Source organism: Atractosteus spatula, chromosome 6, assembly GCF_055471065.1.
Source record: "Atractosteus spatula isolate fAtrSpa1 chromosome 6, fAtrSpa1.hap1, whole genome shotgun sequence".
NCBI lineage: Eukaryota > Metazoa > Chordata > Actinopteri > Semionotiformes > Lepisosteidae > Atractosteus > Atractosteus spatula.
The window spans coordinates 40,836,128-40,848,318 of record NC_142711.1 but is presented as its reverse complement, the minus strand read 5'-3'; the positions used below and the strand labels follow the sequence as shown (position 1 = coordinate 40,848,318).

At 42.5% G+C, this 12,191-nt stretch overlaps 1 protein-coding gene across 5 annotated transcripts in view; it reads left to right on the top strand.

The window, feature by feature from the left end:
* Nucleotides 1–11,554, top strand: part of cacnb2a (calcium voltage-gated channel auxiliary subunit beta 2a) — a 168,904-nt gene extending 157,350 nt beyond the window's left edge. For all 5 annotated transcript variants that reach the window (XM_088918850.1, XM_088918847.1, XM_088918849.1 and 2 more), the window contains 2 exons: nucleotides 6,381–6,566; nucleotides 9,170–11,554. In XM_088918850.1, the coding sequence (XP_088774976.1) occupies nucleotides 6,381–6,566; nucleotides 9,170–9,685 (702 nt within the window). In that variant the 3' untranslated portion in view covers nucleotides 9,686–11,554. The remainder of the gene's footprint in view (nucleotides 1–6,380; nucleotides 6,567–9,169) is intronic.
* The last annotated feature ends 637 nt before the right edge of the window (nucleotides 11,555–12,191 follow it).

Here is a 12,191-nt window from a genome sequence, read left to right as displayed (position 1 = left end):
GCGTCCCTGGGTGGGCGTGGCAAGACTGAAATGAGTCAACCAAGCGGAATAATTCATATAAAACGCCGCGGGTTTCATACACGACAATACAGTGTGCTGAAAGCCGAAAGGAAAAAAGTTCCCCTTGCTCTTTAAGCAGTGCTTGATTGTTTTGTGATCTTTTGCAATCTACCGGGTTGATTGCATACTTGATCTTGTGGTTTTCTGTGGTAAAACTGTGATTTCGTACTTAAAAGTAATACTCTTTAAGTTTAACGATGGTTGCTAAAAAGTCTGAATTCGAGTCGCTATTAAGCACTCTCTCTAGCAGCAACAAGTCTGACCACGATCTCTTCCATATCTCCGTCAGCGGAGAAGCTAGAAGAATAAATCTCCATTCTCTGAGAGAGCTAGCGAAGGACATAGAGAGATTTGACCCCACAGTGTCAGAGAATAATATCGAGAGTTATATTCAAGACCTCAGGTATAACCTGCAGTTCCTGCCAAACGCCACAGAACAGGAGAAAGTGTTTCTGGTCAGGAAAACTACCAGCAGAGCTGTACATGAGTGGATGGCTAGGCAGATGAAAGAAGTCTGTAATGACTTTGAGCAGCTATGTCAAGCACTTATCGAAGAATACAGTGCGTTTATTGACCCGACTGCCGCGATAGCCGCCGCCCTTAACATTAAGCACGAGAGAGCAGAGTCCCCTCGCGAATATTACGAGAGACTTAGACGAACTTATTTTGCAGGGCGAAATGATGAGGGTTGCGAAGAGAACATACATTTCAAGGGTTTATTCATTGCGAATCTCCAACCACCAGTCAGAAAGATGATCTTAATGCATACAGATGCACAGACCATGAAAGTGACTGATATTAAGAGATTCGTGCAGAAAGCCTGGGAGTATGATGTCCAAAGTCGCTCTGAGCAAAAAGCTGTTAAAGCGACTGTGTTCGCCGTCAGAGCCAGCAGGGTTAACTCCCTCCTGCTCGAAGGAGCACAGGCTCCTGAGCTGGCTAAGCCCCGTTCCAAAGCAGGCACACAGGACCGCACCCAGCGTCCTAAGTGCCATGAGAACACCGGGGGAGGGAAAGGGCTAGAAAAAGCTGAACAAAAGGATTCAGTAGCCACCCGCCTGGCCAGGCTTGAACAAGCTTTATTAGGACAGGGACAACCGCTCCCCAAGGCTGCCGGAAGCGTGAATGAGCTGATACTCTCCACTGGAGGAGGCGGAGACCCGCCCCCTCTCCCTCCCTCAGTCTATCTGATTGAGCGGAAGGGTTCCTGCCTGGATGAGGTCGGCCACTCCCAAGCGAGTGCTGACTCCACCCCTGAAGTCACAGAGCAGGCAGTAAAACAGAGAGGAAAAGCAGGAAGCTTTTACCTCAAGGCTGCCATGGGAGATGTCTTACCCAGTGAGACACTGATTGACACTGAGGTTGAAAGGTGTTTGATGTCACACGGCAAGCTCAAACGGGTTGAAAAAGAAAAGGGCATGCGACTCAGAGTGGAACCTTTGGTGGATCACCAGAAAGGCAAAGTGTGGAAACAGGTCAAGGCTCCTAAGCCTTCTGTACAGAAGGAAAGGGGGGCCAAGAGGCAGACTGTGCTCACACAGTGCCCACCGAACACAGAAGCCTATGTGGAGATTCCTTCTGTTCCCTCTGGACAAGAAATAAAAATATTTCCTTGTTCCCCGGATATACAGGGAAGTCGTGTCCCGGCTGAGGTCACAACAGCCTCCATGCCACAGGAGCGGTGCTCCAAGCAGCCGCCTGATCCACCAGGTAAAGCACACACCTTTTACATCCCTAAAGAGGAGCAGATCTCCCCACCTGGCGATGAAAAGGAGCTTTCCCTGTGCACCCTGGCACCCAAGAGGGGTCAGGAACACCACCCTGCAGTGGTGGAAGGGATCCAGATGGCAGGAGAGCAGGTTGGTGATGTAGCCCTCACCCTTAGCCCTGAGAGGTCCTCTATTAGTGAGGATCTGCTTGAGCAGCTGTCACAGGGCCACCGCCAGGTGCCCCTGGTGCAACATTCACAGGTTAGACAGGAGGTCCAGCTGGACGCTGAGACTACTGCGCTGTGGACACACCTGATCCCAGATGCCGATTCCCTCTGCTGTGACCCAGGGAACCTGCAGTCAGGTAACATTATTTCTCACAACTACCAGGTAGTGAGTGAGACTGACCTGATTGTTCCTGCCTCAACGGCAGGGTTGCCAACACACCCAGTCCCCCAGAAGGGACAGGGAATGAAAGCCGAGCTGGTTTTCTTACAGCCACCAGCTCAGTCTGTCAGTCTGAGTCTGACCAACAGTGGTTCACCCAGACTGGAGCTGGATGGTCAAGCCACCCGCCTGTCAGTGCAGGACATCGCAAAGAGGGGTGTCAGAATCCCCGCCTGCACTGACATGGGCCTGGTGGGTGATAGTGAGTTCGAAGACAGTGAACTAGCTATCCCAGTGCTGGGGCAGCTCCCTGAACCCCTAGCGAGGGAAGGGGGGAGCGAGCAGGTGTCCTACACCCACGCCCAGCGAACGATTGTAAACATGCCGATAGAGGGATTCCTCAATCAGGAAGTGTGCAGGGTGGACCTGAACAGTGAGAATGGGGTAACAATCCCAGATCACTCAGGTGCTCCAGATGACCACTCAGCCGAGGGTCAGGCATGCTCCACCGCTGCACCGCCCCCTGCAGAGCACAGGCATGAACAAATCGAAAAAGCAGATGCCCTGGAAATGGAGGAGCAGCATCAGCCGCTGCGTCAGATCTCCCCAGATTTCCAGGATGTTGGTGCCCAGGATGCCACATGGCATACTGAGAAAGACACCATGTACACGCTGCGCCAGCTTAGAAAGGCAACAGTCACTCAGAAGGAGATGACTGGGATCAGCCACCCTAAAAGACTTTTGGGAGGACTGATTGCTGCCACCACTGTTGTGCATTTGCTCTTTTTGGTAGGTTTGTGTGCTACTGGCACTCTCACCCTGACTGCCCCAAGAAGGCAGGTGTCAGAGAGGCCAGAGGGTAGTGACAGACTGTATCGACAGCAGCAAAAGTTGGAAAGCTTAGGGAAAACCCTACAGGCAACTTCCTATGCAACAGGGTTAAACCTTATTCCCCAAACAGTGGACATGATTGTTGGTGTTATACAGTGGGTTTATGCTTGTGTGCAACAGGCCAGAATGTTGACACAAGACCTGTTAAGGGAGTTTAGTGCCACTGTAGCCAGTCTAACCACGGCACAATTCCCAACCCACTTGATTCCACTCTTCTCAGTAGAGGAGTATGTGACATTAACCCCATCGCTCATAGCTCACCCAGAAGGCAATCCAAGATTAAATTCGGTTCCAAATCTTGAGATGGGTATGGCTACCAAAGCTATCCATTGGCTGTGTCTAAACGATTCACCAATGAAGGGTGTAAAGCTACTAATGGGCAGAGGGAGGTTAATGAACCCCATGAAGAGCAGGTGGGAAGTAAATGGCTGGTCAGCACACCACATTTAACTGACACTATGACTTGTGACAGGTATGATACAGCTACCGCAATGCAGCTACCTAATCAAACAGTTCCTGTAAGTTCCCGAGGAGGCCATAGTACAGCATGGTAACTTAACACTGTACGGTCTGGAACCAGACAATATAAGACCAAACTTGAGGTCTTGGATGCCTTCAGGTGCCACACTATTGAATTGGATAGAAATCCAAGAAACAGTAAGCCCTGAAGAGGTACAGGTAGTTGAGTTTGCTTTAATGGAACAAACCTCCAAACCACCCTAGCAGATACCCAACACAGGTGTTGTGGTTTATTGGGGGGCTGGGAACAGGAACTGGTGTTATTGTAACACTGCTGCCGGGTAGCTGGATCATGACTGACAGTGTACTCTGAATGATGTACTCTCACATCAAGATGTACTCTGGGTAGTATGAATGAGTCAAAGGTAGCATGTCAAAAGAAAGGAAGTGACTTCTCCCCAAATATCTACTACAGAGGTATCAGATATTGACAGTGAACTTCCTGATGTGTAATTCCTAGACTGAGATAATGTCTCCTACCTTGTTTATACATACTCCAGATGTTATTCATCCTGTTTGTATCCAATGCTGGTTCCGGTATGAATTCTCGAGGAGTAATGTGGACATTTAAGATTAATGTTCTAATGGCAAGGGACATCACTTAACTCTGTTTTGTTTTGAAGGCAACAACGCCTCAGGACCTCGTGACCTTCAAAAAGGGGGGATATGTAGCGGCGAGGCTTAATAATAAGGCAGAATTAAGTGTTTCTGAGCTTCCCAAATGAGGCCCCATTTCTCTGTTCATCTCTGTGGAGCAGCCACAGAGAGACCATTAGTGCAGGGTGATTTAAGGTTTCCTAGGACAGCTCCCAAAGGGGGATGCACTTAGCTAAGTCTGGCTATCATGATCAATGGTCATCCACTGGCGCCTATCAGTCTAGGGAGTGCCGGATGGACATCTGGACTGCATTACTAAGTGTCAGGACTAAGTGACTCATATCTCACCTTGATCAACCAATCAGGGACTGGTAGGGCTGAGTAACCCACGTGGGACTCTGATGCCCATGGAACTTTCAGCCAATCAACGAGCTGAAGTTCCTCCAGGTAAAAACAGGCAACACAGAGAGCCTGGGAGATTCAGATTCAACAAGATTCAGATTCGGGAGATTCAGTAAGATTCTGGAGAGGATTCTGTGGACTGTTCTAAAGGGAATTCAAAGGAGAATTCCAGGGCAGGACGGCCCAGGAGCAGAAGGCTCCCAAGGGCAGGACATTCTCGCAGCGCGCCTCCTGACCATCCTGAGACTCAGCCCGGACAACCACGGAACGGCCAGTGTGTCCGAGTGCCAGAACTTTCCTTTGTTCTAAGAGTCTAGAGTGGAGGTTGCCAGAGAGTAACCAGCAGCAGGCCTCGTGAACAGGTCAGAACTGTGGACAGCTGAATCACTATTCAGAACTAGCTCTTCATCAGGAACGAACCGGTCCTCTTCCTGACTTGCTGGGATCCACAGTCATCTTTTCTCCTGTGCACGAACTTTGCTAGTTAAAGCCAACACTAACTAGCCGGTCAGTGAGCATCAGCAGCGTACCGTCGCAAGCCGCACAGCACAACCTGGCACCGAGCCAGAGAGCGCGGATTGGACAGCAACAGCCTGCAACTGTTTCTTTGTGCCCGCAGGAGATCTGAATCCCCAGAAATTGGATGAGTATTCAACTTCACTGCATTACAGCTCGAGAATTCAATTGTTATCCCAACCAGTTGATATCAATTTAATTCCTAAGAGTTATGTACTTGTTTTGAGTATCTAATGTAGAAGTTATAACCAAGTTCATTTACGAAACGGTCTTAATGAATGATATACTGAACGTATGTCCTCTTGTTATGTGTAACACTTCGTAATTGATTGAATATATATCTTTTGTATTCTGATAACCCTCTCGATAAGATCTGTGAGGTTTACATGCATATTCTATGTATTAATAAATGTATCCTCGTGTATTAGTACCTGTGCGTGTGCGTTGTTTGAGTTATGTCGCATGGTTGGATTCTAAAGCCATCAAAAGAATCAACTTTGTGATTTACTGCTACAATTGATAATTGTCTCAGTAAATGCCCAAACCCTACAGAACTGGTGCCTTCAGAGAGCCACAACGTTACATATTTGGCGTCCCTGAACGGCTATGAAACACTACAGTAGGAACAGATAGAAAAATTACAAATGTATCACCCATGTATAAGCAACACCTTTTATGGAGCCCATTCATAATTTTTCAACATGTAATATATTTGTTACCAATCTATAGGTGTTGGTAAGAGCAGTACATTCATCAGTTGATTTTGTTTGTAAGGTGCAATAGGCTTGCAGTCTGCACTGTGCCTTACACAGCCTTTCAAAGGTTAAAGAAATGATGTTCGATGTGGTTTCTTCTTCGCTGTGTTCTGCACTCACCCGAATGAGGAAATAAAAAATAAAACTGAGGTTTCAAACATTTTGTATCATAATTGTAGGTCCCAAAACCATATCTGTAATGCCTCACTGCCAGGTGTGATGCGTCCTCTGTATGACCACCTCTCCATCTTGGCTTCCTTACTAGATCAGGAGGCTGCACTGAGAGGATCCATGGTTAATATTGGCAGCAGGACATTATAGAAGTGAATTTGAACCATCCTATTATTAAGCAATGAAATAAGTTTCATTATTGGTTTGCAGCAAATGTCCCCTAAAACTACAAAAAATATTGAAATATAGGAAATATATCCACCTGTGATTTGATTGTGATTCCAATTACTCAACTCCAATGCTTGCAATAATAACTGTCCTCCCACGTTTGCAAAGAAGCTGTCATTTTATTGCACACCTTCCTTTCCCACAGGAAATGTTTGATGTCATTCTGGACGAGAACCAGTTGGAGGACGCTTGTGAGCACATGGCAGACTACTTGGAGGCCTACTGGAAGGCAACTCACCCAGCCAGCTGCAATCCCCCCAATCCACTCCTGGCTCGCACCCTGGCTGCAGCTGTCCTGCCAGCGAGCCCAGCATCTGCCTCCAATCTGCAGGTACAAGTACTTACCAAGCTCAGGTCCAACACGAAGCAAGTAATGATTGGCGACAGAGATGACGAGAGGAGGAATAAGGCAGTGAGCAAAAATACAGGCCTGTAGAAATACAGGCCTGGAGACGGAAACCTTGATGACTTGAAAATATTCTGGTGTTAGACTAAGGGGCCTGTACCTTTCTGAGGAAATTATGGAACAAACACAAATGAACTGGCCTTTGCGCTCTAAGGTTTCTCATTTTGAAAGAAAGAAATTATTTTGATTGCAAAAAAATCTTTCAGGGCAAAAAAGGTTCTAGTTTTTAATAATGATTTGGTGTTTTTATGAATTGGAAGCATGCTTGTATTTCTGCCATTTAACACTCAGGGGTGTATTTTTTACTGCTCAGATATATTTAAAGATACTAACTTTTGATGCCATTCTTCATCAAGATTTTTTTTCAGAACAGGGCATCATTTGACATGAAACATAGCACCATTTTTCTTGTTTTTTGCTTAAAAAATTAAAATTCATGTAAGCTTCATTTAAGCTTAATCCCTAGCTATTTTGGAGCATGCATAAATGTTGCTCTTGTAAACAAAATCAATTGCTTATGAGTATTCCTGTTTTCTGAAAATAATTGCACCTGTAACACTTTAAACTCTTCAGTGTGATACATTCATATAACTGAGCATAGCCAGTTTCATTGAAGCTTTTGTTCCATGTTCAAAGCAATAAACATTAAATCAGTGTTCATATCATATGTATCATATCAAACTAAACCCACAGTGTAGCAACATTGGTATGGCATGAAGAAAAAGATCAACCAAAATCAAACACTATCACCGTAGCTAGTGATGGTGCCCGGGAAAGATTCAACCATACTGAAAAAAAATTCCAGTGAGAATATCTAGACATCTTTGCAGTAGGAATAAGAAAAAGTGTATTCCATGCTGAAAAGAGAAGATACTAAACACAACGTTATGGCTGTGGAGCCTTCTTTGAGTGTCTTTAGGTACTCTTTTTTTGCAATAGTCAGTGATGGGAAACACAAAAGAAAGCTTTGGAGACACTCCTTAAAGTGTGGGATACAGTTTATACATAATGTTTTATTAAGAATTACTGACATATTTGTTAGGAGTAAAACTAATATTTTGTCTATTTTGAAGCGTGCTTGATGTATAAACGTACATATGTTTAATTGAAGACTTGTCTAACCTGAAAACAAGTCATTAGCATGTAGACATGTACAGTACTTCATTATGTAGTGTATCATGAATCATTCAGGATTCTATTTTTATTTTTACAGTTTCTCTGGCATTTACATAATTCTTTCTTACTCTATATCATTATTGTGGACAGTTCTTCCTTTTCACACAAGTTTACTGAATAGAGAAACTTGAATTCCATTTAATTCATTTGACTAATCTCGTTCTCCCCAAATGTTTCATGAACAAAGCCAGAGTATCTGATTTAAAAATATGTCTGGATACTTACAGTATTCTCCCCAAGTCTATGTGGATTTCACAAGGTGTTCCAGTTTCCTACCACCTTCCAGATACATATTGGCCAGATTAATTGGTGTCACTAAGCTGTCTGGCAAAACTGTTGTTCTAGAGTATGGTTTATGTGTAAATGACGCATAAAACACACACCATATACAGTATTTACCACACCCGGACTAGACATACAGTTTCTCTGTGCTATAGATCCTAGGGAGTGGGCATTAATTTCACAATGGAAATGCTTTTAAATAAAAGCATTAATCCAATGCTTGTTGGGTTATTAGTAGCTAATTGATCTGAGGATCTCAGCCAGGGTATATGATTAAAAATATTGTATGTCTGGATATTTAGTCGAGACTCTTTCTACCCTTTGTGTAAGAAAGTGCCAGTTTTTCCTGGTCTCTTTCAACTTTTAATCTGCATACAGAATAATATTAAACCTAGTGTGTTCCACCAGGGCTCATGTGGTTTAAAAGTGGTTCAAATTATATCACAGGAGCATAATTAAGAGGTTTTCTTAGAACTTCCTAATGGTTTGATATAATATCAAAGAGCAACTGTAAGCACTGAATACAGAATGTAATGAGTGCAATATCCCCAAGAATCGTGTGCCCGTGTTTTATCTGTGAGATGATCCATGCAAGTATAAAATAAAACTTTTCAGCTAAAACCAAAATATTCATTAAAATGAAAAAGACTAGCCTTAAGAAAAATACTGGCACTTGCATTAAATAATTTACGATTCTTTATTGTTCTAACTAGAAATACCCTAAAGCTGGAAAAAGAAAACTAAATCTGTGTGCTGGGTCTGCTGGTAGAATTCATTATTATCCAATGAGCACATTTCAGTCAAAACTAAAATATTACCATAATCATGTAATATGGTATTATTATATAGTATTCCCAGTAGTTATTCAGGTTTATTTTATAGCTTTTAATTTTATAGCTCGTGCCATCAGGAGAGGTAGTGAAAAGATAATGTCACTAGCATCTGAAAGAGATACACAGAAAACAATTACCTTCAAAATTTGATACTAATTACTCAGCGTTTATTTGTGTATGAATGTGAGTCTTTCCATTACAGCACTAACTAATTGTGCATGGTGTGTTACTAACCAGAGCTCTGGGGGTGAACAGAAGAGTGAGAGATCAGCGCCAGAGCAGTCAGGGTCACAGGAAGAGGAACAGGAGGAGCCACGAACCGAGCCGTCGAAGAAATCGCAGCACCGCTCTTCCTCCTCCAAAACAGAGCACCACAATCATCATCACCACCACCACCACAAGGGAGGGACTGGGAACAAAGCACTTCCCCGCCAGGAGACCTTTGACTCGGAGACACAGGAGAGCAGGGACTCGGCCTACATCGAGCCCAAGGAGGAGCTCACAGAGGAGCAAGGCGACTCCTATGAGTCACACAACCACAGGGATGAGCCGCACGTGGGAGGAGACCACAAGCACCGTGAGTCGCGCCATCGGCCCAAGGATCGTGACAGGGAGCAGGACCACAATGAGCGCAATAAACAGCGCAGCCACCACAAATCCCGGGAACACTACTATGAGCGGGATGGTGAGGTGGTTTCCAAAAAACGCAACGAAGCGAGTGAATGGAACAGGGATGTGTACATTCACCAGTGACTTCTTCCATTTGGGTCCACAGTATCCCTACACCCCCTCTTTGGATTTTAAACTAGCCACTTCTTTTCTGTGTTTGTCTGTTCTTTGAGTTCCTCACTGGCTGTTCGGTGTCACACACGTACCTCGGGGGATTGACCTTTTTTGGTCTCCATTCAAAACCTTGTTTCTGTATACTTCCATGAGCTACTTTGTACAGCTGATGCTCCATCAGCAAAGAAAATTGTTATAGGCAAAAAATGTATATAAATATATACATAAATATGTATATTCATAAGTATACATATTTCACTCTTAGCAATCTATTTTAAGGAGCACGGTACAATTGCAATGGTCCTGTGTTGTACTTTGCTTTTTGATACATCTATAGTGGCTGCCACTTGAACAATAGACTACTGTTTTAATTTCTGTCCGAAACACGGACATGGCTGGGATTGGCATCCTTATTATTACTGTTATTGGTTTCCTTTTTTAGGCTTGCTAATAATAAAAAGCAGAACAAAACAAATTGGATATTTTGATCTGCTGATTTATGTACCTGTACCGTACACATCTTGGTCTTGCCTTATAAGAAAAAAGAATAGTACAATTTCTGTCTTAAACTACAGTGACATTGGCAATATGTATTTTTACATAATTGTACTTGTCAGCACTTTTAGGACCCTTTGTGTTTTTTTAAGCATCATACAAATGAGCAAGGTTTTTCTTCAGATTACATCTCATTAAAGTAGACAACGCATTCAGATGGGTAGTATTGTAATACTAACATAACTGAGACAGGAGTTTTCCCCCCTTTCAGAGAAGACATCTGGGAAAGTTGTTACACTGGTTAACCTCAACTGTGTATTTGGTACTAATTACAAAATGATTGCAAATTAACTGCACTCGCCTTTTTGCAGGTCCCTATACAAGACTGGGTCTTGAAATGCTTGGTAGTGAACAGATTTAATGTGAAGTCATTACATTTTTCAAACTTTCCAAATCCACTTTTCATTTGAATTCCAAAAATTTTTAAAAATTCCAAGATTTTTTTTTTTAATGAACTATAAATCCTAAAACTACTTTACAGAACTGGATGTAGATCTTTACTATTTTTATATATGTAGTTTGGCAAGGAAAGAAATGTACATATGCCACTTTTTAAAATTGTGAATGATTTTGATTTTTCCAGCCTCCTGCTTGCATTTATTATTCATTTTCAAAGCACATATTTTTTTTTCTTTTACCATGATGAAAGAAAAAGGCTGTACCTGGTACTGTATATGTCCATTTGTGAAAAGTACATTTTTAGGCTAAGATCTGTAAACATGTGTAAATACGTCATAAATGCCTTTGTAGATAAGGACAGTAAGTGAGCTGAGGAACCTGTTGCACTGTTAAATGGATTTAATTTATTTATTTAACTGTCCAAATACAGTAGTGGCTGTGATGTACATGTTCATTTTTAACATGTAGGATTTAATTACATTGACAGGAACTGTGTTCCAAACTTTTTTCTTTGCTGCACAATGTTAAAAAAGTAAATTGTTCTGGCTGGGATAAGTTAAACCTCTTTCTATATTTCAATTACTGTTGTGAGACAGCACAGCACTGATGTTTTTAATGATGTATTACGTTGGTAAAATTTGCTTCCACCACTATCACCTGGAGTTTAGTTTCCACAGCTCCATTTGGCATGACAACCAACACATTGTTTTTCAGCTTTTCATTTTCTGATTATAGGCTGTGTGCACAATTCACCCAAGTCCCTCCACGGTTAGTATTTCAGATAGACTTATTTTTAAGGATTACAGGTCTTTAAAGTTGCTATTTAAAGAATGTACATTTGACATATATGTAATAATAAAAATTTAAAAATAAACTTCTGAATAATGAGACAAGTATGTTGGCAATTATTTGAATAACGGAATAACATAATGAAACTGTTAACAAACATAAACAGCCTGAACACTGACAAATGGTCAGCTGTCAGAGCTTCTATTCGCTAAAATTATGGTTCTATAAACGTGAATGACATGATTATTTTGGTTTTCAAATGTTTTTAATGAATTACTAAATTCCACATAAAACAATATACTGTAAGACAAACTGATGAATATATTTGTTTTGATGAATTAGGATTGTTAAATCTTCTAAGTGCTCTAGGCTTATCGGAGAAGCATTAGAAGCATGACAGTTGTTTGATTTAAATTATTACCTTGTTGTTTTTCACTCTTTATTAAGCCCATCAGGTGCTGTCCAGTGTTGTAACATAAAGCACTACCTAAGACATTCATCCATCCGTTTTCTAATCACTTTATCCAATATAGGGCCAGCAGTGGTGCAAGGGTATGCCCTGGACAGAATGCCAGTCCATCACAGGCACAGACACAAGCATTCACGTATTGGCGGTAATGCTAAGACAGGTGCAAAACAAAATTACAGCGGCAAAAGTGACGTGGCTAAAATAGTCATAAAGTTGGCAAAAAATGGGGACATTACTGGCTATCTAATTTGTCCTTCATGTTTC